At 39.3% G+C, this 25,602-nt stretch overlaps 1 protein-coding gene across 1 annotated transcript; it reads right to left on the reverse strand.

Annotated features, from left to right (window-relative positions):
• Positions 1–1,075: 1,075 nt before the first annotated feature.
• TWF1 (twinfilin actin binding protein 1) lies at positions 1,076–19,883 on the reverse strand. Its single transcript, XM_084206614.1, has 9 exons — positions 19,794–19,883; positions 16,553–16,630; positions 13,792–13,970; positions 12,532–12,627; positions 11,184–11,288; positions 6,615–6,740; positions 6,262–6,412; positions 5,730–5,851; positions 1,076–4,190 (listed from the first exon to the last, which is right to left on the reverse strand). Exons 1-9 carry the CDS (start codon positions 19,816–19,818, stop codon positions 4,020–4,022), a joined length of 1,053 nt encoding a protein of 350 aa, XP_084062740.1. The 5' UTR covers positions 19,819–19,883; the 3' UTR covers positions 1,076–4,019.
• Between the last annotated feature and the right edge of the window lie 5,719 nt (positions 19,884–25,602).

A 25,602-nucleotide genomic window follows, 5' to 3' on the forward strand; every position in this document is an offset into this window, starting at 1 on the left:
TGTTATATGAAGGTTTATTAGATCATGCCTGCTTTTTACTATTCCCTGGAGCTGGAATACAGCTACAGTGTTGTCCAGAAGTCTGTTTGCTGTAGCAACTGCCTGGTCAGCTCTGTTCACCTCTGGTAGGGTAGAACATTTTTGATCATACACCAACTGTGATATTCTTCAGTGTGAGGAGAATCTCACCACAAGCATGGGAGTTCCTGCTGTCATACTAGACCCCTATTTGCAGTGCTGCTCTCAGCAGTGAGGTTTTGGCAGTAGTTTTCCCTTCCTCACTGACAATGAAGCATGTTAGCTACTATTTCATACAATTTAGAAAAAAGTTTTGAACTTCTTTAGTGAATATGAGGGGTTGACTAGGTAAAACTAGCTAACTTATGTGGCAACTATTGTTTTTTAAATATGCAGGGGGCAAGGAAAAGGAACTTCCCATTTCCCACCGCAGATTTTTTTTGAGGTCTCCATACAGTAGTCAACATCTCTAAACACTAACAGAGGATAAGAGTAGCTGACTTTAGTTTATTTTGTTCCCTCCAAAAACATTAAATTATCCTAGAATACATCCTTCTTTGATTTAGTTACTATAAATTAGGCTTTCTAGGACACAGATCAGTAACTTGAGTCATTCAAGATACTTGTAATGGGATGATCTGGTTTCACAGAACTGGAGCTGAGAGAAATCCAGTAGTATAGTATAGTAGTGCATGCTGAGCAAGTAAGAACAGATAGAACTGTTCAATCACCAGTCAACTACTTTGGCATTTTCAGAGGACAGAATAAATTTTTTAAGGGGCATATTACTAAAAGCACAAAAACCTCAAGAGAAGAATACCCTTGGATTCTGCTGTGGAGCCCTCAGTGCTGCTCCCATAAAGCAATGAGAAAGTAGCTGTTTCTAACATAGTGATTTTTCTCTAATAGCAAAAGCCAGGAATTCTATTTCTCCTCACCTCCCTTCTTACACCCTGCAGTCACTTTCCAGTCCCGTGGGAACTGCCTACTAAACATCTGATCTTAGAAAATAGATCTTCATTAAAGAGACTAGGAAATGATTCAGACAAGACCAAGCTAAAGCATCAATCTTTATTTATAAAGTAAATTACAAAATAGATAAGGTAAACTTAGTTAATTTTAGCATCTTAAGGTGGCTTTCAGTGAATACATAAACACACTGATAAACAAATTTTTTTATTTACAATGTCAATCTGAGCAACAGAACAATTTTTACCTTGATTAGTTTAACCGTTGATAGGAGTGTTTTAAAAGATCGAGATCTCCCAAAGTTGCAACATAAACATTTATTAAATAATTACCTGTCCTGTTAATTAACTATTTAATAGCTTGTGAGTTAACTGCAAGCAGCTGCATTGCTTTTGGGCTTTATGAAGGCCAACAACAATTTGAATGGACGCTTTCATTTATTTAATGACCATAGACAGTTAATGGAGAAACTGATGAATGCCCACATTTTGCCCTGGTTCTGAACAGTGGAGGCAACTATGTAGATGTAAACGTAATAGAGTGTACAAAAAGAACAGATACTTCTTATTGCTGTCAGGAGAATAGCTACAAGAGGCCTGGAGAAGCAGCCAGCAGTGCAAGACTTCATATGATTCTCTTTTTTGGGAAAAGGTGAGGGGGAGGACATGATCAGGACATGACTGACTCCTGTCTGGGCTTCGTGCATCACACAATATTTTCACAAAGGGAAATTTACAATGTCTGGTTTGGGCTGAACTCTAAAGCAGCTCATCATAAATGCTCTTGCATAATCACTTAACCAGCTCTTACCATCCTCCAGATTAAGTTTTCCATCTCCTATCCTCATCTACCTAGGGCAGGATTGCACAAAAAAACCAAAAAACAACACTGAAAAAAACCTCAAAACAAACATCCAACAAAACCCCCACAACATGCACACAACCATATTGGGTCAAACTGTTCATTATTTAATACATTTAGTCTTAAAAAAGTTGAACTTCTTTACTGGCTCAAGAAAGTGTAGAAGTATGTGCACTCTTGCTATGGCTGGCACAAGGGCAGGAATACTAAATTCAAACAACCCTCTAGCAGTAATTTTTAAATGCTACACTCCTTAAAACCAAACCAAAATTCCGAAGTGAATTAGGTGTGTTGCAAATATTTGAGTTAATCTAAAAATACATTTAATTACAGTGTACAATGAGTTGTACACACAATAACCATATTTAAAAAACAATGACACTTGCCTGACACATAGTACAGAAGGCAAGAGGCAGGAAAAGAACACAAGAGCAAGCAGGAGATTAGCTGAGGATCAAGAGCTATTGAATTGAACTGATGTAGTGTGTAAAATTCAATGAAAAAAAAGCTGAAGTGTAAAATTTCTGCTGCATATAAAAAACCCACGGTAATACCAACTATTGCAACCTTCATATTATATAGTGCAATCTCAGATGTCAATAGTAAGCTAGTATAGCCAAACTAAATAATAGATTAAAAAAATTTTTGTCAGAAACTACTACTGTCAAAACATTTTCCCCTACAAACCTTAAATCCATCTTCCACCAGGTAAACACACGATTCAGCTCTATAATGGTATATCCAGCAGCTACGATAATATCCAATAAACCAAAGCTGGCAACTCCCATGTAGCTTTAAAAAAACCAAAATCAACAAAACTCTAAACCCACAAAGGTCACATAAAAGACACTAAAAAGCAAGTCCTCACTAGGAATATAATCTATTCACGAGTATTTGCTTCATCACAACAGTTTTAAATATTTAAGGTCATCCATTACTTGATTTCCCCATCTAATTCCCCCTTAATACACTTATTAAAATTATCCACTTTTCCTCTTCCTGTTGAACACATTGCTTACAGTTCAATCAAGTTTAGGCTATTCTGGCTGATTTAAGTATTTTGAAGAATGGAGGAAAAAATCATCAAAATCCTAACTAGGGGCTTGCTGCCAGCAGTTATTCAAGACCTAGTTGGACTTAAATTACAGATGTAAGTTACAACTGAAGTTCAAACATTTAGAAAAAGTAATTTTCAGAATAACTTGAAAGTAAAAGTTGCGGTTGATAGTGCAAACACAGTAGGACCTCAAGGATAACTAACTCACTGTTATGAAGCAAGACTGCTCCAATTTTTACTGAACTTACACACTTTCAGATCCAACTGCACTGATAATTAATTACTTATTAGACACTTTAGATATATTGCTCTGAAAGCAGCTCCATAATCTATTGAGAATACTAACTCATCAACTTTTAATCTCCTTTTACTTGGTCATTCAGTACCTAATATGCAACACTAATGAGTGATACAGAAGTCTGGAAAAGCTATTGTGTTTTATGTCAGATTTCTTTAAAAGATAATTCATGAAATTAGTTATAAATTTGAGATTGCCAAGTTTTTGCCTCAGAAAATGTCCACCTATTCCTGAATGCTTATATTAATTGAATGATAACCAATTCTAGTTTATCTTTTCCATTACGAGTTCAAAAAAACCCAAACAAAACAAGATCCAACAATGCATCCTGTCAAAATCCAAAGACAAGCTTCTATTTTACTATTGTCCATAAGTGCTACAAGGAAAAATAAAGTTTTAACTGGGACAACACTGGTCCTTCATCTCTTCTCACATGGAAAGTCTTAGAGGTTTAATAGGCTACGCATGAGAATACAGCTGTAACTTACTGACAGAATACATGGGCTTCATAGTCTTATGTCTGCAAAGTTTATGATCACATGTACAGCTATTAAATAATGGTTTCTAAATTAAAATAAAGGGGTACTAGCTTAGTTTTTCTCTTCTAGCTTCAAAATAATTATCTCTTCTATATGTCATAAAACATGGTCAACAAATATAATCATGTAACAATATAAAAAGTATTGAGGTCAGAAAAGAGAAGAGTACAAAGAGCTTTTTTTATCCCTAGCATCTATGAATGGAATGATTTCAGTTCATTACCAAAAGCCAGAATTCCACTTCTTACTCTAATACTGTAACAAATACAAACAGTTTCTAATCATTAGGTGTTTCAGTCTCTGCTGGACCTCTGATCAGTCTTCGTATTCCCCTCTTCCCTGCAGGACCTTTTGGTTTAGCAAAACTCTGTTTGTAAGCATGTTGTTTTGGATGTACTTCTTCATAAAGAAAGTCAGCAGTTAACTCATCACCATTATCTATTTCAATCTGGCAGAAAAAAACATCATACTCAAAGTCAAAAACATTTAGAAACTTTGCTGAAACTCAATACTATATTAAAACCGTATGTGCAATAATGTTCAAAGACAAGCATGAAAAGTTCTCCAACTTGTGCCTAATGCCCTGAGAAATCTTGGATAGTTTTTCTGAGACTCCCCTATACTCTCACCACTATTAAGTGCATCTTAATTATTTTCCTGAAACGTAAGCACAACTAAACAATCCATATTCTAAGGACTTCTTTTTGTCCCAAGCTTTGGCACAGTGTACCTGTTAACGGTGAATAGGAGAACATGTTCTATGTGAAACTAGTGCTTATTTATTCATTTTAAGTATTTCCACATTTTAAGAATCAAAATTGTTCATTATAACATGTTTTAAACACGAACTGTATAAGCAATGGGCATGCATATTGTTATCTCTTGAGAAAGAGGGGGAGGAGTATAAAGAAGCTTATTTTATTAGCTGGCTACTGCCACTTAGCAAGTACTCAAGTGTTTAGCAAAAAAAAGCTAAAATAATGAACAAAATGGAGGGGAGTGTTTTAGTTTTCAAAATCTAGATTTATGAAACCAAACAGAAAGAAAATAGTGTTCTCAAGCCAAACTGCACTGTTTTAAATTGCAGGAATTTAGAATTCAGAGAAATGCTATGACCTTGCTCTGCTGAGCATTCAGCACTTCATGCCCTGCCAACCATAACACTTAACAGACTTGCCAGCCCCAGTTCTGCTGTTACAAGGACATGCTTCAGAAATTTCTGTCTGCAGGAACTTTCAGGAGTCACATGGTGCTTTAGTTTTGTTGCAGAAATGCAATTTCAGAAAAATAATTACATACAAATACACATAGAAAAAATCTAGTTAATTTGTGTAATCTCACTAAAAATGGTTAGTATTGATTCTGCTATTTTTAAGGTAAAACATAATCTCTACAGAAACTAAGCTTCCACAAAAGTGTTAAAAACATATCCACAGGCAACAAGCAGACCATTTCTGTGGTCTCTGCTTGCGAGATGAGAAGAAATTTTTTGCATTGCAGTAATATCTATACAGTGTGAAGAGATCAGCTTACTTGCAAATACTTGTTTGCCCCATCAAGGACTCCTAAAATAGCAGTTCTAATTTTCAGAACTGCAGCTTGAAATTATTTTGAAAATCCCTACATAAATTTGGCTTAAAGGAATTTAGTGTTTAACAACAGCAATATGTTGTGGTCCAAAATATGACACCAACTTTGAGTAAGAAATCATGTTAATTCTATAAAGTCCTTCAAAGTACTCTCAGATACTTCCTTGATGCACAAGGATATATTTCTTCAAGATAAAAGTGTAGAAATTATGAAACAGAGTAAAACTTTCATGACTTAACTTTGTACCTCTAGCTCCATCAACAATTACTTCCTGTTCAGGACCAACTAAATTACACTTGTCATTGTTTAGACAAGGTGGTGACAGAGACAATTATAGTTTTCCATTAAGACAGGAAGACAGGTATGGAAAAAATACCCATACACCCCCTGCACTTACCTTTCTAACTATCTGCATCCACAATTGTGTTTCTACAATTTCTAACAGTGGACTTTTGCAACTAGAGTAGAGCATTCGTTCTCGTATACTACAGGTATACCCTGGCATAGAGTAGATGAAAACTGCAGGAAAAGAAAACAACAACACAAATCAGACCATAAATACACCCTATCAAAAGCTGTATCATAAAACTATTTATAGCAGAGAGGCAATAGAAATCAACTATGCAATCTGAAAGCAAAAAAATGTAGTGCTGTTCTGGAGCTTTTTTGCTTCAGCAAGTGTTTCACTTCAAACAGGAGATACGAGAATGCCCAGTATCTGTATGTTTTCACATTTATGGGTGCTCATAATCAAAAGGGATAGGTTACTACTTTACACATAAAAGAGCTCTCCCTCATAAGTTCACAGTTTCACAACCAAATGACTCTTAAATTTATCATCATGCTGACACATCTTTCTCTCTGACTCAAAATTCCTAGGGAATTTGAAACAAGCCAGTGAAGTTTCATATTGAGAAATTTTCTCATACTTATGGACTCCAAATAGTCTCCTTCATGTGTGTGCTTATACAGGAAAAAGTGGTAACGTGCAGCATCCTTTGGAACTCTTTTTGGCAAGTCCTTAAGTTCAGTATCAAGTGTGTTGGCCAAAATAATAGTTTCATTTTTCATATCAATTTGCTGTAAACAAAGCAAACATGAATATAGTTAATACACAAAAAAAAACCAAAACCAGAGAACATGAGAGGATAGAAAAAAGTTTGGATTAATCTAATTCAAAATAGTAATTTGTCAGCATGCTACATCAGCACACATTGTTTAATATCTGGGTTATCTATTTTATACTCATTATTAAAAAACAGTTTAAATATTTTATACTTGCCAGCTGTACATAATTGAGTTTCTTATTTTTCAGTTTCTCCAGAGCCTGAATAGCTTCTTTAGCAATGGGGAATGCTACTCCTTGCAGTGTTTGATGCTTGGTATCTACACCAACATCTGCCTGTACCTGGAACACAAGTCAGCTGAGTTGTTAAAAGAAACCTCTGCAGGCATCTATTTGGTTTCATACAATGACTGACAATGCATCCCATATGGTTACACATAGAGTTAGCAGTACCTATTCCAAGAATAAACCACCCCAAGAAATCATCCCCATATACAAAAGATTTGCATTTTTTAATTTACAGGTCATGTTTGTTTGCTAGCCTGCAAAATTTCTTATCTCTGAAACATGTTCTGTTCTGCTTAGCAGAGCAACAAAATCATTAGAAGGAAAACTGGTTCAAATGTCAGTGAAGTTCTAAGTTAAAATCTGTTATAGAGACAGAATAATCCAGGAAAAAAATCTTGATTTTCATATGCTGTTATACTTTTGAACTGAAAATATTCCCTATAAACTTTGTTATAGCTTAAAAAATTTTAGATCAAAACAAAGACATGATTTCTAGGGAGTCAAAATTTTTGAAGGAAGAGAGAAATTATGAGACAAACTGATATTCTGGAAGAAAAGTAAAGCTTCTACTCTTCCTCCTGCTTCAACGTACTCCCGCAAATAGCCTATACCAAAACCAAAGCAAACAAAACAAACAAACAAAATCCTAATTTTTTATTTCTAGAAGGTCTACCACAAACGCAAAAAAAAAATCCAGGACAGGCTAGACAGTTATTCATAATCATATATTAGTGTCAAATTACTGGAGAGAACAGTTATTTTAAAGCTGATGTTCAAGAATTTATGCTTATCTTAGTATTCATTCAGTTTCTCTTAAAATGAGCTCTTGCCTCCAGTCTTCTTCAGTCTTAGTTTATTGTCTAAGTACTGTTTTTTTACTATATTTACTTCCTTTTAAAGTTTCACAATTACATTTAACATTGGTTATGAAGCTGAAAAAGTCAAAAAAGTGTACCAAATGGAAAGTGTGGACCTTTCCTACCCTACATCTATCAACTAGACGATGTGCAGCTTTATTAAAAAGAGACACTAACAAACTATGAAACAAACTGATAAAAAAATTAAAAACAAAACACTTGTGGCAACACTTACTTATACTTCACATTTTAAAGAACAGCTTGTCAGCAACAAGGAAAGAAGAAAAGAAAGCAGGGTGGGGAGCTTACTTTGCAGAAGGATTGGTAAATTTATGAACAAGGTTATAGAAAAAATGTTTTGTAAACTATAAATCTGCATAAAAGCTTGACTGACAAATGTAAAATAGGCATTACAAAAATAATAATCCATCATAAAATACCATACTCTAGAATCTATATTAAAATACAGGTAGAAAATAAGTACTCCAAACTTAAAAACAAGCTGTGAAGTGTGGAGATAGACAAGGGAAGAGAGTAACCCAGTGTAACTACAGATATAGAAAAATGAACAGAACCACCTAAGTAACTTAAGAGTATTTAAATTCACACCGCTAAGATTTAGTTAATAATGGCTGCTGAGTGCTGGATAAAATGGCAGATGAAATTTCCTGTGAATAAATGTAAATGTATGCAGGAGGAAAAAAACCCCTCTTTTTCTACTTGTATGGTGACTAGACTGAGCTGGCTACTACCATTCACGAGCAAGACCTTGCAAGTCATTCTGACTAAATCTGAAAATAACCCCAAGGCAAAAAAAAAAAAAAATCTGAATACTCCCCATCCACAAATGAAATGTTACAAATTGTTAGAAAAAACAGTAGAGAACAGAACACATTATTACGCACTGTAGATATCAGTAACATGCCTGCATCTTGAATACCACATGCAGATTTGGCTTCCCCATCCCTCCATCTCATTAATTACATAGCAGAACTGGAAAAACTGCAGAGAAAAGCAAAAGGATCAGAAGTATGGAGTGTGTTGTTTAGGAGGAAAAACTAGCCAGATTAGGACTTTTCAGCCTGGAAGAGAGAACTGATAAGGAATACAACAGAGGTCCATGGATAGAGAATCATGGCACAGTTGTGGCTGGAAGGGTCCTCTAAAGGTGATCTAGTCCAACCCCCCCACAGAAAGCAGCAATATTTTCAAATAGATTAGGTAGCCCAACCTGACCTTGAATGTTTCTAGGGATGGGGCATCTACCACCTCTCTCAGCAAACTCTTCCAATACCTCATCACACTCACCATAAAACAAATTCTTGCTCGTAGCTAATCTAACCTACCCTGTTTTAGTTTAAAACCATTCTCTCTTGTTCTATTGCAACAGGTCCTGCTAAAAAATCTGTCCCCTTATTTTTTACAAGCCCCCTTTAAGTACTGGAAGGCCACTAAGATTTCCCTGAAGCTGCCTCTGCTCCAGTCTGAACAATCCCAAACCTCTCAGCCTTTTCTCACAAGGAGTATGTTCCAGCCCTATGATGGTTTTTTTGGGCCCCTTCTGGACCCACTCTAACAGGTCCATGTCTTTCCTGTGCTGAATACCCAAGAGCTGGCTGCAGTGTTCCAGGGGGGATCTCACCAAAGCAGAGCAGAGGAACGCCTCTCTTTACATGCTGGCCACACTGCTTTTGATGCAGCCCAGGATATGGTTGGCATTCTGGGATACAGAGGGCTTCATCTTAGGGGAGAGGGAAACTGAGGATTGACTCAATGACTCTTTTTTGCCTTTGCCATACTATCTCTAGGGGTATCTGAATAAACCAGAGATTCTTCAGAGCAGTCAGTGGCTCTTCACAAAGTATTTTGTCAAGCTGTGGAATATGCTGCCACAGGACCTGTGGCCAACAAAACCTTTATGTAGATTTATAGAAATGACAAGACTAGATGATGGATGAAAATCCCATTAAGAAGAATTATATAGTATGATGTCATCTTTTGCACAGGAAGCTCCCTACCTGCAAATGTTGAAGCAACAGAAGAGCATTTAAGGTAATTATGGCCTTCTTGCCCTGCTCCTACATCCTTCCTAGATTTCTGTTGCTCTCTCAAGGACTTAACAACAGACTAGGTGATCCTTTGATCTGACCCAGTAAAATAGTTCTTAGGGTAATTATGAAAGAATATACATATGGAAAACTTTTTAAAATCAGGAAGTTTTTCATTTTCCAAGTCTAATTACAAGCTTTGTAATGGTGCAAAAAATGAAGAGAAAAATGACATAAGTTAATGTATTGTGAGATGTTTCAAACAAAGCCAAAATGGCAGCAATATATAATTTATGTGTCCCTGAAAAGCAAAGGTATTGTTGCTGAAATTTCAGAACATATGAAGACTTGATTTGCATGAATCACCTTCTAAACACATTGTATGTAGTACATACACTAACACCATCCCACAAAAGTTTTACATTTATTACTTTTTTTTTTAAAAAAAGCTGATGAAGTAAAATGCTGTATTTAATGATTTCAGCATTGAATTGTTAAAATCAGACATGAAAACTAACAAAAGACACCTCCAGGAAAAAAAGTCAATAAACAACAAAGTTGCAGCAAAAGCAGAGTAGAGTGAAAACAAAAGACACACAGCTGTATTTTACACAATGGCTGCCTGGTATCCAGCTGCAGAAATAAATTATACTTCAAACACACGTACCACAGCTCTGACATGCAAGTCTAAAGAACAGATAAGTTCAGCACATGACCTATTTTAATATACATCTGACATAAACAGCGTTCAAATGAAGGAAAAATGTGGTAAAAAAAATCCTCTGAAACTTTTCAGTCACTACCTATCTGGCAATCATCAATTTTTCTGGTTAAAGGCTCTCTCAGGATAGAGATTTTTCTAAAAGTGTTTGTAGCATAAGCTAATCAATCTCTTAAAGTGATCAGCTATTTGGTTTAGATTTCTGTCTTGTTTTTATTGGAATCCTCTTCCCTTCCTCTCAGTCTTAAAGACAAGCGCACTGGTATCAGAAACTATGTACCTTTCCTCTAAGAATAAGGCTGCTGAAATTCTCCTGGCAACCACTCACTGCAATAATTGCTATTCTGTGTTTTCTCTACAATTTCTGCCACCATGGGAAATGCAGGCAATCACATGTGGACAATGACTGAGGTTGGAAGACATCACCTTGTCCAACAAGACTGTTCAATCAGGGCCACCTAGAGCCAGCTACCCAGTTGTCTGTCCAAACATCTTTTGAATATCTCCAGGATGGAGACCCCATAACCTCCCTGGGCAACCAGTGCCAGTGCCTGGTCACCCTTCACAAAGAAGGACACCCAGTGATACGAAAAGCTGAGGTTTCAACAATTAAGCTCTGCGGTTGCAAGGCCTCTGATTCGTACACTTGTCCTTTCAAACACCATGAGATCCCTCATGCCACTTCAACTTCAGCCACCATCCCCCTGAAGTTTCAACCCATTGAGAAGTACATTTATATGCTTATCCACTCACACTTTCTGAAACTTTCCATTTTGTGTTTTGCCTTTTTTTACCCTGGAAAGACACTTCCCTACAATACATTTGGAACGCTGCACCATTTCCCACACATTCTTGAAGACATTTTAGGTACCTCATTAATCTTAATTTGTCGAAGTTCCTCTTCTGCTGCAGTCAAAGGTGCAGGGGAGGATTGTGATATCAAATATTTTTTATATCCATTCAGTGAAACATCATCCTGAAAGCACAATATCAATATTTATCAGGGTTTTTTTAGAAATTTAGAAAAATTCTTCAATGATTTTCTATGGAGCATCGCAAAAATCAGTTGCCTTCCATACAGTTATGGTCATTTTGTTTCAATATTCCAATATTCCATCATGTCTTGTTTCAGAAGCCCAGAGGTATCCAGGTGAATATATATGAATTAGCAGGTGGGACCATAATAGGGTTCCACCACAGTAACAGCGCTTGTTGCAACTAAACCATCCTTAGGTTTAACAAAATAAAGACGAAGTAACCCACTGGATGCTGATAATCAAGATCCTGAGTAAGATCAGCAACTTGAACACCTTGAAGAAGCTGTGATTTTCACACAGATGAACATGAAAGACCAGCAACAGTTAAGAAGTTTATAAAGACACTGAAACCAGCAATTTAGAGATATATAAGCTGTAACATAATGAGCCTGGGAAAAGCAAGTTATCAATGTCATCTTCAATGTGCCCCAGGCCCATTCTGAAATAACAGCAGGACAGATCTAATGCTCCCTCCTCAAAACTGAGATGGAAGCTCAGATTTGTAGGGCTAGACACAAATTCCACATATTACATAGACTGCTAATGGTTTTGTGCAAGTGGCAGTGAGAGACTGGTTGACTGAACAGACAAGAAAAAAATAACAGGATCCCTACCAGTAAATCCCCTCAGCACATCAGTTATCTACTTCTGTAGAATACAGCCTCTCCACATGTTTGTTGGAATAATGAAGCCTCCATGACAGGTTAATGATAAATATAACAAATTATTTACTTTATTAACAGAATTATTAGTCTCATGTCCACCACAACCCATTTCTCTTTCACAGCCCGTTTCTCTTTCACAGCTTTTTTCCCCACTACAATATCCTCTCTTCTTCCCCAAACCTCCAACTCCTTCCATTCTGTTAGAGGACTTATGCTCATGCAATAAGATTAAGAGATACGGCCTATTATTCTTAGGTTATGTAGTTTTCATAATGATTTGAAGCAAGGACTTCTAAGCCTGACTATAACTACTTAACTATAGCTTGTTCAACTTTACCTGTTACCAACTATACCTATTAACTTGTTCAACTTTAAGACTGGAATAATACACAGAGCTTTTAACTCTCTTCTTCCTTAATCCATAAAGACCATAAGCAACCCCCATTCATACCAATGACATCAGCTACTATATTCAGTATTTAAAGTCAGTGTCCTGACTTTGAAAAGAAAAACATACCTGTACTGTTCCAAATACTTCATCCTTAATATGGCCACCTCCAAACTCTTTCTTAAGCGTTGCTCTGGTTGCTGCATACAACATTTTTTGACGAACCTAGCATATAATAGAACAGTAGCTTTTTGGTTTGGTTCTTTTTAAAAATTCAGAGAATCCAGCATGTTGGTGTACCTAGTCCATCAACAAACATCTTTCTTGAACAAGTATTTCAAGTGTTGAAACTGCACTATAAACTTGTAGAGCTCTGAATCATGATACTTACTCATATTATTAAACTCACAAGGTCATGATACGATGTACTACTATCAAAGTAACTTCAAAACTGAACTGCAGCCTTAGTTGGAGTATGAGCTTTTCTTTAAATGGGGAAAAAAATCAACATAATCGTTACTAATTTTAAATGGGAAAAACCACAATTGTTGGAATCTTTTGTCACCTGGTCTGTGTACTAATGGATACAACAGACAGCAAAAAAGCAGACTAGAACTAACTCATTATTACTTTTGATTTGATAGTGATTTCAGGTAGTTATGGTTCAACTACAGAGTGGAAAAATGATGTTTGCTCCCTATTAACTTGTTGTCTCACATAGTCACTTACTCCTCTCTCAGCAGTCCCACCTTCCCACTTTATTTCACCATCATGTTATCCTCTCCACAGTACTTCACCTTTTCCACATAATCATCTCTATGCACATCAACTTTTGATGTCTTATTATTTCCTAACGGCTAGTGAAAGCAGTAGGAATACTGGAACAGCTTTGCTTTCTGCCTTCCCTTACCCCACTTTCCCAGACCTGGTATCCTAGTTTCTCCTAGAAATCCTTAATTCTGACCTCAGTCTTCTCCCATGCTCTCAAAGCACTAAGGAGTGTATTCTGTGGCACACCACATATCCACATGTGCCAGCTGGGCAGCCAGCAAGCCAAACAGAATAATCAGCTTGAACTCACACTATAATTATTCTCTATATGAGCACCCATTAAGATTTCTGTCCTCTATCTTCCTTACATTTTCTGAAATCCTGACAGTAAGACAGACAAACAGGGCAAAAAAACTGTATTGTATCCACCAGTAAGGCTAAAAACCTACTGATTTGCTCTTTAATCATCTTAAATAAACATTTTCCTAGCTGTTTTCTTCTGGGAAGAGGTTGGGGAATGCCTCGTTCCTCAAATCCTTTTCCTTTATATCTCAGATTCAGATCAAATGGTACTGTTGAAAAATCATTAACATGAAGCCTCTGATGACTATTACTTACAGGAGAGTGATCAGGTGACCATGCAATGAAGATCCATTCATATCCTTGAGCATTCTGTGAATCTAATCTGTATAATATATAACATGGTTGCTTGTCTTCAAGAAGGGGAAGGACAAAGGAATCATAATCCTTTTCCCATGATCCAACTGGCCGTCTAGAGGATCCCACAACAAGCTGCTCTAAAACCAATAACCAAAGCTACAGGTTAGCAACTATACAGTTAATAGCGTCTGTCAGAATTAATAATTACAGTAAGAAGCTAATTGGACACTTAATTGTTCATAATTATGTCCAGAAGAATGGAAGACAAGAACAGTCAGTGTAAAAGTGGTTGAATTCCTACAAAAGCTGTGTATGTTCAAACCCTAACTTACTTTAACCAAAATACTGATAGTTGAGAAGTAACATGCTGGTTGTCATCAAGTTCTTTGATCTGAAATGATACTACTGATGATAGTTTTTCTAGCATAACATACATAGAAGGGTATGTTCTAACAGTTAGTTTATTTTTTAATTTGGAATATTTAGGTATAAATAAGATAAGAGTAAACTTTCAAATTTTAGAATTATAATTACTGATGCTCTTGGTATAACATATTAGGGTTTGAACTCATTTTAAGGAGTCAATAACCCAGTTATACAGTGAAAAGAGTTTGGAAAGAATATGCTTGCATTAATCACTAACTTGTCTATGTAAGTAGATAAACCTCTTTCTAATATAGCGTCACAGCTATGGTCTCTTTAAATGACTGAGGTTGTTTATTATGTATAATTGGTTTAAGTCTGTATAGAATACTTCAATGGTATAATGGTATTTAATTATGTGAACAGCTGTAGCAACAAGATTTTTCTCTTATTTATACATCACATCTGAGTTTCCAAAGGAAATATTAGCATACTGTCTTACAAGACATTTATCAGCTTCCCAAGAAATACCAGCCTGCACAAGTGGAATAGAAATACCTTGTTCAAATGGGGTCCTGCAACAGTTTGAAGACCATCATAGTAGCTAGTATATAAATCACCTTTTGAGAGTCTAGGGCTTAACTTAGAGAACTTCATACAAAAGTACAACAGCACATAAATGCCTCTACAGCAAAACTTCAAGCAAAGCATTCCACCACAGTAACTCACAGAACATGAACAGCTCAGGGTAAGGGTGTTTGGCCCTTCTTTGAATTAGACACAAACTACCTGAACTACCTGAAGTTGTACACGTAAACCAAGGGCATTCAGGATGTACTTGCCAATTCTGAACTCTAAGTGGATTTATACCCACTTGGATTTAAGATACAGCCAGAGGAACTTCATGCCCAGCAGCAAATCTCTTCTCTTAATAACTCAGATTAGCAAACCACGATTTGAATTTTATCTGTTGGCTATTATCTGTTCCTTAAAGCTCCTGAATAAATGAGGCAACTGCCCTTCTTCCAGTATACTGGGTTTCTACAGGTTTCTACAGGTTTCTTTTTGAACTGCAGAAAATACTATCAAACACTGCATTCTGCTTCTTATAGAGATGAAATACCTATACCTCTGTGTTTATATCTATATATAGGTGTATCCACATGAATACATACTCACAAAAATTAAAAAAACAGGAAATGAAAAAATAGGGAAAATATTGAATTTGTATTTTATTTCTAGGCTTCACTTCATATTATAAAGTAGCATACACACAAAAACATATGGTTTTGCCTTGCTTAATGGGAAAAAAAACCCAAAACAATGGTTTGTCAGCATTTACTTTGTGCTGCTGAGACTATCACAAAGTCCTGCCTGTAATCTTACTACTCCCGCAGCCTTAAAGAAACTTATCATAAAATACTGGACGACTTCCTAAGAAAAGCAAACACAAGGAAGGTAACAATAGGTTATTTACTTACCAGCAAAAGTGTATCTGTGTATGTATGTACATGTAACTTTCTCCAGCTAACAGATTTTTAGTGTATTGTAAATGAATGAAGTCTAAAACAAATGCCTTCAAAGTGGACAACTGACATGCTTGAAAAAACGGACTAAACCAGGAAATATCTTATACAACCAACCAACATTGCTATTAAAGAAAATAAAAGTAATTATATAGTCTTTCAATGTTTGCAGCTTATACCCCTTGCCAAGAAGTTCAAAAATCAAACTCAAGCTCTGATCAAAACTGTGTAATTTTTTATTTATACATATATGTTGAGATTTAAGAAACAATTTTAACTTTGAAAATTTAAATAAAGTCACAGATTTATAAAGATATTTTCTACGTAGCCAGATGACTTAAACATCTCCTTTAGCAGGACTTTCTACATGCAGCACTTTTATCTGCCTTTTTAACCAGGATATATCAGTATAAAATTTACAGTTCTACATCTAAGGTGACTGGTTGTTTTGTAAGACTAGCTCTCTGTCTACTGAAAGTAACCAGAGTGTCAAAATGCTACACAGATGTGGAAATTTTCATTTCCTCTACTCTTTCTTTATTAAGAGATAAGAATAAACTTATTTATACTATCCATACAATAATACACAGCACTTCTTGGTAAAATACGAAATTACATTTGGGAGAAAAATTCAAATGCAAAAATACAATAGTATTGTAGTAAAAAAGCTTAGGATCACCAAAATTTTAATTTTACTTTCTGTAGACGAAAAACCTTAGTAGCATTAAGTTTGGCAGAGTTCTATTTTCTACACAATTGTACATGTAAGTCATTAAAGCAACTAGGAAAATATCTAAAAGAACCAGAAAAAAAAATAAAATTTGACTAACCATTGTCAATGACTATTTTTAAAAGTCTGTATTGTCCATTTCTGGCTCCAACAAAGATGTCTTTAACACTTCCACTAGCTGAAATAGAGAGAAAATAAAAGTAATTAAATTAACACATTTCACTTCCCTAGGACAAAGAATATTCATGAGGGTAAGAACAACACTGGAAAAAATGTACAACTGGCCCTTTGCGACAAAGTTGGACAGCAAAGCAAACCCAGGAGTGATGCTGCTGCTATGCTGCACACTGTTCCAACCATCAGCATACCATACAGAGATGAAAGGCAACATTACAAAACAGCCCTGCTTTCTAGCATACCAAATGATCTTCAACATTGTGAAAACCACAGGTGACATCATATCATCAATCTCATGTTTCAGAGTTAACACAGCAACACAATAAAAATATGACGCATCTCAAATTACAACAGCTTCACCAAGTCTGCAGGCTTAGCACAAACTTTCAGACAGAAACTTTATGCCTGCCAGGAAAATGTTAGAGCTTGTCTGGCTGAAGTGATGGTCCTTCCTGAGAGCACCTCTCTGCAGAAGTGAAAGCTGCCACTCATTGCTCATCTTTCATACCGCTTTATCTCCTTCTATGGTTGACAACATTGTTCAAGCCCCAACCTACTGGAGCAGGATAGCTTTATAGTGAATTTACAAAGTAACAAAAATATTTTTACATGTTTGTAAATTGCATTGACACTATACCACCACCATGACAGACTCAATTCCATAAACACACTGAAGAACTCGCATGAAGATCATTCTTATCTCAACTGCCCTGCTAAATAATCTGAGTGCAAATCAGTTTAATTATACCAGAGACCGAGAATTGTAAGGATTGACTGAAAAACATTTATTGCAAGCTGGTCCTTTAAGTAATCCCATAAGACAGAGCATAGCACCAGCAAAACAAACATCAAACCAGGAAACAAATAAAATGGATTATTTATACTCAGGTTGAGGCCAAGTGAACAGATGGGATCCAGCAACATTACTGCCCATACTCAAAACATTTTACAGTTTTGTTCACATTTATGTTCATCCAAGTGGTGCCAGCCCCATCCTGAGAGTCCAAAATGGGATGTTAAAAGAACATGTTAAACAAACAACTGCAGTGGGTTTCCAGTTCTAGCCCAGTTTCATCCCAGCTGTCATCTTTCCATTAACCAGTGCAGGACCTCACAGTAATTTCCTGCCAGCTTTTCTAGTCATCTCTGCTCATCTTCACCATTACACTGAGGAACCAAAACATTGCACCATTTTCTAGACTTTTTCTTGCCCCAGAACATTCTTTGTGCTCTTCTTGTCTATTATCTTTCTGCTCCTTATTTTCTCATTTCAACATTACACACCAAAACAAGAACAGAATACAGAAGTCTCTACACCAATTCCAGAACCGTGACAGTTTCCTGAAAAAATATTCTGAGGGTTTTGCTCATCATGAAGGTTTTTAAATTCACAACAGTGATATTTTCTGCTTAAACTTTCTTCTGCATAGCAGAGGGCCACAGAATCAAAATCTGGGCTTATTTCACAACTATTTTGCAGGGAGTATTATTTTAAAATTATTTAGAAGACTGTAAACCCATTCAATTGTATTTCCCTCCAGTTACTGCATTCTGTAACTTCCTACAGTATTTATCTGCACTGGCCTGTTTAAAACGTCCAGTCCTTTTAGCAACTGCCTGGTACATATCACTGTGCCCATGACTTCATTTCTGTTTCCAGAAAAAAGCAGCCCATGCTGCCAAATCTTGTCATTGTTTATGAGTGACAGTAGCCTGTTTGTAGCTAAAGCCAGCAATGGCACAAGTAGAGCTATTCCTCTTCCAAATGGCAGAGGCTGATGCTTTGCTGCAAGCAGGACTCCTGATTAGTGCCTGCTGAGGCAGGTTCCCGAAGGAAAGCTGCCGAGCTCTCTACAGCTCTCCTCAGAGGACAAATGATTCTCAGACACGAAGCAAAGCTGCAGAAGAGGATTAGCCACTCTTTTGCTTACAATAAGCAACAGAGTATTCTTCTGCTCCTCCCTGCCTGCATCGCCAAGAGAACAAGGGATTATGATTTACTAACTAACAGGTTTCCCCAGACTGGGAAAAAAAAACCAAAAAACATTCCAGGTGCACCTCTAGCCTGAGAACGGCTGAAGAACTTAAAGCAAGAAGCTGCAAAAAAAACCCCAAAGATTGGCATGCAAAGGAAGGAAAAGAAGAGAGGGAAAAGGGTGCAAACCACACGCAGCCAATGGACAAAAAAGGGCATAGAAGAGCAGCTAAGGGCTGCCGTGGCTGGGACAAAAGTCACCTTCAACAATAAATACCGGAGTGCAGGCAAAGTACATGGTACTAGTCACCGAACACGCAGATTGCAGAAATCCAGACAGTAAAACCAGACCCCTCCATAATCCTGGTATATAAACCCTGCTTAGCAATTCTGTGATTCAGGGGAACTCGCTAATACAGCGAAACAATACGCTGTCTCCTTCTAATTGCTCCTCGCACCGTCCAAGGCCTGGAAACACGGGAAAAAAGGTTCCCGCACACTTTCCCCCTTTGTGGCCTCCAGTGATGGGCTTTATAGCGGACTCTCCTACGCCAGGGATCCTGCTCCTCCCCAGGGCCCTCGCTCCAAGGGAACCAGCAGCGACCCCCCGGCATATCCCGTGCTGTCCAACCCATCCCAAACTCGGTACGGCGACCCCGAGCAGGCGACAGCCCCCGGCTCCACACGGACTCCGCCGCCGCAGGAAAACCTGCGCTGGGGGATCTGCCTGCGCCCAGGCGGGCCGTGCCTGCCATTCACGGGGCTCTGCAGCGAACACTTTCCTCGGGCGGGCTCCCTGCCTCCCCGGGTCGGACAGGCGCGCTTCGCTGGGCCGATAAACCCTGCACGCTTCGTCTGACTGGGAACGGAGCTGTGGGTTCCAGCCCGAGGAGCCGTGGCCGCCGGGGACGAAACCAGCAGCAGTTCTCCCGCTCGCTCGCCCCCTCGCCAGCCCGCGGCGCAAAGGACAGGTTCCTCCGGCAGCAAACAAAGAGCGCAGGAGTGGGAAAAATCCCGCCGGGCACGGCCCGCTAAGCGCCCGCCTGCCCCCGCGCCGCGCCCCGACCCGCGGAGAAAGGCGCTCCGCCCGCCTCCCGCCCGGCTAGCAGGGCCACGGCGGTGACCGGGCCGGCTGTCATGAGGAGCACTGGGCACCGCGGAGCAAACGTGCGGGGAGCCCCGCGGGTACCTTGGATGCCGGTCTGGTGGGACATGTCGCACCGCACCCGGGCACCAGCGCCGCCGTCGCCGCCTCCCCGCCCGCCCGGCACGGCCCGGCCCGGCCCGGCCGCGCGCACGTGACGCGCCGCCGCCACTCAGCGGCCGGGAGGGAGCGCGGCGCCTTCCGGGCCCCGCCGGCCGGGCCGGGCCGGGCCGGGGGCTGAGGGCAGCGGCCGCCCCTGCCCAGGCACCGCCCTGCCCGCGGCACGCCCTGCCCCGCGCCCGCTCCCCCTGCGCCTCCTCTCGGTGCTTCAGAACGGGGACGGGGCGCAGCTTTCGCCTGTCCCGTGCCCTTTGCTCTCCCTCTCCTCTCCTTTCTGCCGCCCCCTTCACCTGCTGTCCCGGAGCCGGCAGCGCGACCCGCCGCGGTCAATCCTGTCTGGCAGGAGGGGCATGTGCCCCGTGGCACGGGTTGCTCGTTCACCGGAGTACTGAAAAATAACTGAGGTGAATTTAGTTGATCTGTAGAAGCCCATGGTGGAGACCTGGCGCTCTCACTTGAGGCAGCACAGAAGGAGCCGTCAGGTGTGACAGCGGGCTGCATGCATGTACTATAAATTTTGGATCAAACGGTCTCCGACAAAGTCAGCCCACAAGTCAGGGAACAGAGCCCACACCCAGGGCTCACTCTGTTCAAGCCTTGCCCCCGACAAGGCAGTCTTTCTCTGTTAATTTTGCAGTTTGTGGTACGTGGTGACACTGTATCTACAGAAACAATGGAGATTTCTTCTCTTTCAGTGCGGATCTGGTGGTTGAGCCACTCGTCTGCCTCAGCCGGACATGGATACATGCTTAGGAAGGGTGCATCTGCTTCTCAGGGCCCTATCCGCATGGCCAAAGGTTCCTTTATGCCTTTTTAAACTGCGCTGATACAGCTCCCTCGGCTTTTTCTTTCAAAGTTTCCAGTGAAGAAGAGTCCTGCATGATGAATTTAAGCATGCTCTGAAGGTGGATTTGCTTTTGCTAGCTCTTTTTCAGGCTCATCTGTCTATGCATTGAGAAGCATCATCCTCTTAACAACAAAAAGATGGGAACTATAGCTTCTTTAAAAATTCCTTCATTGTCGTGTTATTAAAACCTGCTTCGTGGGCCCCCCTGATGGGGAGACCCCTAAAAATTTCTATGTCAGGAATGAGAGATGGACAGGACTCTTGGTTTTTCAGTCTTCAGGTTGCTGTTTATTTTTCTCTTATCAGAAGTTCAGCACGCCATCTACATCTCAGACTTAGCGTACAAAGAGAAGGCACCAAAGTCACAAGACACACAGATTCAAGGTCTTTTAAAGCTATTTTGTCCAATTAACTCTTAGAACATACTTTATTTCTACCTCCCTACCAATAACTAAATATTTTTCTCTCCATACAACATTTGCATTGCGGTTCTTTCTAACCAGTCCCCCTGTGCTCCCAACATTGCAGAAAATGGAGCCGATGAAGAAGGAGATCAGACAGCACCCAAAATCCTCCATCTTGTCTCCGATCTCCTCCCATCTACCTCTGTACTAAAAACCCAAAACTCAAAGTTTTTCACCCTGTGATAAACTATACTGCTATCTGTTTCACACGCTCGAAGACTCCAATTCATCCCAAAGTCTTGGAAGCTTTCTCCATGGACAATGGTTGAAAGCAGTGTTCCCCTGGGGGTCAGGACTTCTCAGGACAGGCAGAGAAATATTCCCTGTGCCCTGGGTTCCAACATCATGTAGTCGGCATTTTTAATCTGTGCTGTGGTCTAGATTTACACTTCACAGACAAATGTACATGCTGTAGGCATTGATGGCGATGATTCCTTCAGGTTCCTGGGAGTTAGCAGATTTCATGGGGTGCTATTCAGCTAGGGAACACACAAAGGGCTATAAGAGGGCATATCAAATAACCAACCCAATGGACCAGACAAGAATTGAAGAGTAAGACATGGCAATCCTTCCCTGGTTCACCTTCCCAGCCTCCAGGATGCTGCAGCTCAGGAATTTCTGAAGTCAGCTGTGTTGATAAATGTGGGTGCCTGTGCTTTGTCAGATCCCCAGTTTAAAGAACATGTGTCCTATTTGGGAAATGTGAAACAGCGCTGTAACCGTTATGTGAACTGTGCTGTGCAATGCTAGTCCAGCAAACACAGAGTCACTGTGGAGACACATCATCAGCTAATGATCAGGGACTGACTGCAGCTGGGCAAACAGAGAGGCTGCAGTTTTTGTTTCTTCTAGCAAGGAGGCTGAAAGAAACAGAGAAAAAGTTCATGTGAAACCAGGAAATAAGAGACAGGTAGCACCTACCAGGTACTCAATAGTTGGCTCTTGTTCCTCTATTGTAAGGCTCCAGGAGCACCAGAATTATATAAAAAAAGAAAGAAACTCTTGGAGAAGAGCTTTTTCAAGAGGAAAAGGGTACTAGAGATGTGGTTCTATCACAATTACTTTAAATTATTTGATCCCAAGCTTGCCACTGGTTCTAAATTCTTGGGTTTTCCCTGTTTTGGTGTTAGTGCTTGTAACAGATGGAGTTGCCTGAAAATGTATGAGGGAAAAAGAAGTTTTCATTGATAGACAAATGTCCTGAAAACATGAAACAGTTCCTTGCTCCAGTTAGTCATGTGTCCCCAGGACCACTACTGTTGTCACAATGTGGTAACAAGGATGCCTGGCTAAGTCTGTGGAACTGGTTTTTTCAGTGGAAATTTATGCCTAGACTGGAAATATCAGAATAGTTTAACATTTGTCACTCTATTCAGATCTTCTTATTCGTCTGTCTGAGGTCATACCACTACAGCATCCACCAATCTAAGGGCACTAAAGTGCAGAAATGTGATCTTAACAACAGTTTTATATGAAACAAGACTGGTACACATTGACATTTTGTAGCACCTTTTTGGCAAAAAGACAAACTGAAAGTCAAACATATTTTCTTTAAAATCTCAGTATCACATATATTTTCCTATACACTGATTGATCCGTGACCAAGAAGAGATGTTGCATGGAAACTAAAACAAGCAAGTAGGGATTTTATATCTAATGAAGATTCCTAAAGTTCTGAATTTTAATGTCCTTCAGATTCTTACTAAACTGCTTTAAATCATTAAACTCTTATCCAAATCATAAAGACCAAAGATGATATAACAAAGCAGTAACTGAAGCCATATTACTATTTTCATTCAACTGGAGTGAAAACATCTTCATACCACCAAACAGAAACTTCACTTAAATAACACTTATATTAAAAATTGAGATTTTGCATTAAAAAAAACTCCAAGGCAAACATGAGGTGCTATTTGCATGTAAAACTTTTATCTGTAAATCAAGATAGAAAAAAAGTTTCAAGTATCCATTTATTTTTAGGAGACTGGGTATGTCTTACAGCAGCCTCTCCTTGTATGTTTTCATGTCAGTTAGGACTACTCTACCTTCCACTCCATTTGATTTGCTAGCTTTTTCTCCAAGACAAAGAAAATATGCTTAGGACTGTTTCAGTTCCATTTGGATGATCATACTGACAGCCCAGCACATGGTGACTGGAGAAGGACCCCTTTTAGAAAGCTACTGAGTCCTGGCAGAGAGCCACCAAACACAATACAGTCTAGATTTAGAGTAGATCTTATCTGCCAAGATTCTTAATTACCTCCTGCAGGGGTGGTTTGTCTGGCCAGTAGTCATGTCTAAACATAGAGCAGTATTTGAAGTTTTCATGATCTGATGAGCTGGTAGGTAGCTTTGAGTACTCTGGAAAGCAGTATTTTTCCTCAAAGATTTCCTCACTCAAATGTTCTTGTTGTTACAATATATAAAAAATAATTCCAAAGCATATACAATGATTAGGTGAAAATGCATATTACAAAAATTAGAGATTATGCTTCTATTTTTCCTAACATTATGTGGAGGATATAATAAACCTATTGAAATAATTAAGAATTCTCTCACTGACTGTGGTACAAACAGGATCTACTAGTAGGAAGTATGTGAAATGCTTTTAGTGGCAGATGATCTAGGATGATAAAATGGTGCAGCACTAGCATGAATCCAGTAATTTTCCTAGTGAACTCAAAAGAGACATGGTGGGCAACATTCCTTTCATGCCCATTTCCACTTTCTTATATTATTTACTTTAGATGAGTGCATTGAGTCATCGTAAAATAGTATCAGCTCAAATATCAGCACTGTGCTGATTTGTGCAATTGTTTATCTTGTTTTCCATTACTTTAGGGATGGCAGCTCCTCTCTTGACAAGGTACAGTTAGTACAAACTAATTCCAGAGGAAGCAAACGCAGCTCTGGCCAAGGCATTGTTTGCACTTGATGCTGAAGACAAAGTCCCAAGTCACTTCCTTTCTTAATCAGTGTTGCAGAGTCTCCGGGCCTTGCTGAGAGTTTTTACTTTGTAGCCTAGGAGTATCAATATTTCAAAGTTTTGGTCATTTATCTTATATTTTCTTTGACATTTTGCCTAGCCTTTCTGAGCTCCCAGATTCCTGCCTGTTGCTCCATGGTATGATGTAACAGATCATAGACTCATAGAATATTTGGGGTTGGCAGGGACCCTTACGGTCATCTAGTCCAACCTCCTGCAATGAGCAGAGATATCGTCAACTATATCAGGTTGCTCAGAGCACCATCCAACCTTGAATGTTACTAGGAGTGGGGCATCTACTGCCTCTCTGGGTAACCTTTTCCAGTGTTTTACCATCCTCATTGTAGAAAATAGCTTCCTTATATCTAGTCTAAATCGACTCTCTTTTAGTTTAAAACCATTATCCCTTTTCCTTTCACTACAGGCCGAAAAAGATTGATCTCATCTTTCTTATAAACACCCTTTCAGTACTGAAAAACTGCAAGGAGAAGTCTTCTCCACAGCCCAAACACTCTCAGCCTTTTCTCATAAGAAAGGTATTCCATCCCTCTGATTATTTTTATGGTCCTCCTCTGGACTCTCTTCAACAGCTCCATGTCTTTCCCGTGCTGAGTACTCTAAACAGGGGTAAAAATCACCTCCTTCAACCTGCTGGCCACATTTTTTTTTTTTGTGTAGCCCAGAGTACAGTTTGTTTTCTGGGCTGCAAGCAGACATTGCTGGCTCATTACCATTTTATTTTCATCCACCTGTACCCCCAAGTCTTTCTCAGCAGCACTCAATCCAGAAATCCCCCAGGCTTTATTGATTCCAGAGATTGCCCCAGCCCAGGTGCAGGACTTTTCACTTGACCTTACTGGACCTCATGAGTTTCACACGGACTCACTTCTGGAGCTTGGATCTCTTTGGATCCAGGTCCCTTTGGATGGCATCCCATCCCTCAGGCAAGCGCACCACTCAGTGTGTTGTCGGCAAACTTGCTGAGGGTGCACTCCATTCCATTGTCTAGGTCACTGACTCAGAAGTAAGGAGTATGGGTCCTAATACAGATCCTTGAGGGACACCACTCATCACTGATCTCCATCCTGGCACTGAGACATTGACCACTACTGTCTGGATGCAGCTATACAACCAATTCCTTATTCACCAAGTATCAGGCCCTTTCCAGTGGCTCCTTTTAGGCTTCTTATTGCTGTTTTATGATCTTACCCAAATTTCCAAAGAAAATAAGAAAAGGTTCAAACTGTTGTTAGACAATTCCACGGTTTTGTATAGGCATCATGAGGAGAGCTAAGATCTGAGGAATGTCTACGCTGAGGTGAAAGAATGGGAAGACCTGGGACAAAGGATTCCTAATACTCGTGGGGCGCTCCTTGCAGGAGAAGAATTCAATCAAACAGGCTGTTCATCTGAGTCATGTAGAAGTGACACGCTATT

The sequence above is a fragment of the Fringilla coelebs genome (assembly GCF_963513975.1).
Source record: "Fringilla coelebs genome assembly, chromosome: 5".
Taxonomy (NCBI): domain Eukaryota; kingdom Metazoa; phylum Chordata; class Aves; order Passeriformes; family Fringillidae; genus Fringilla; species Fringilla coelebs.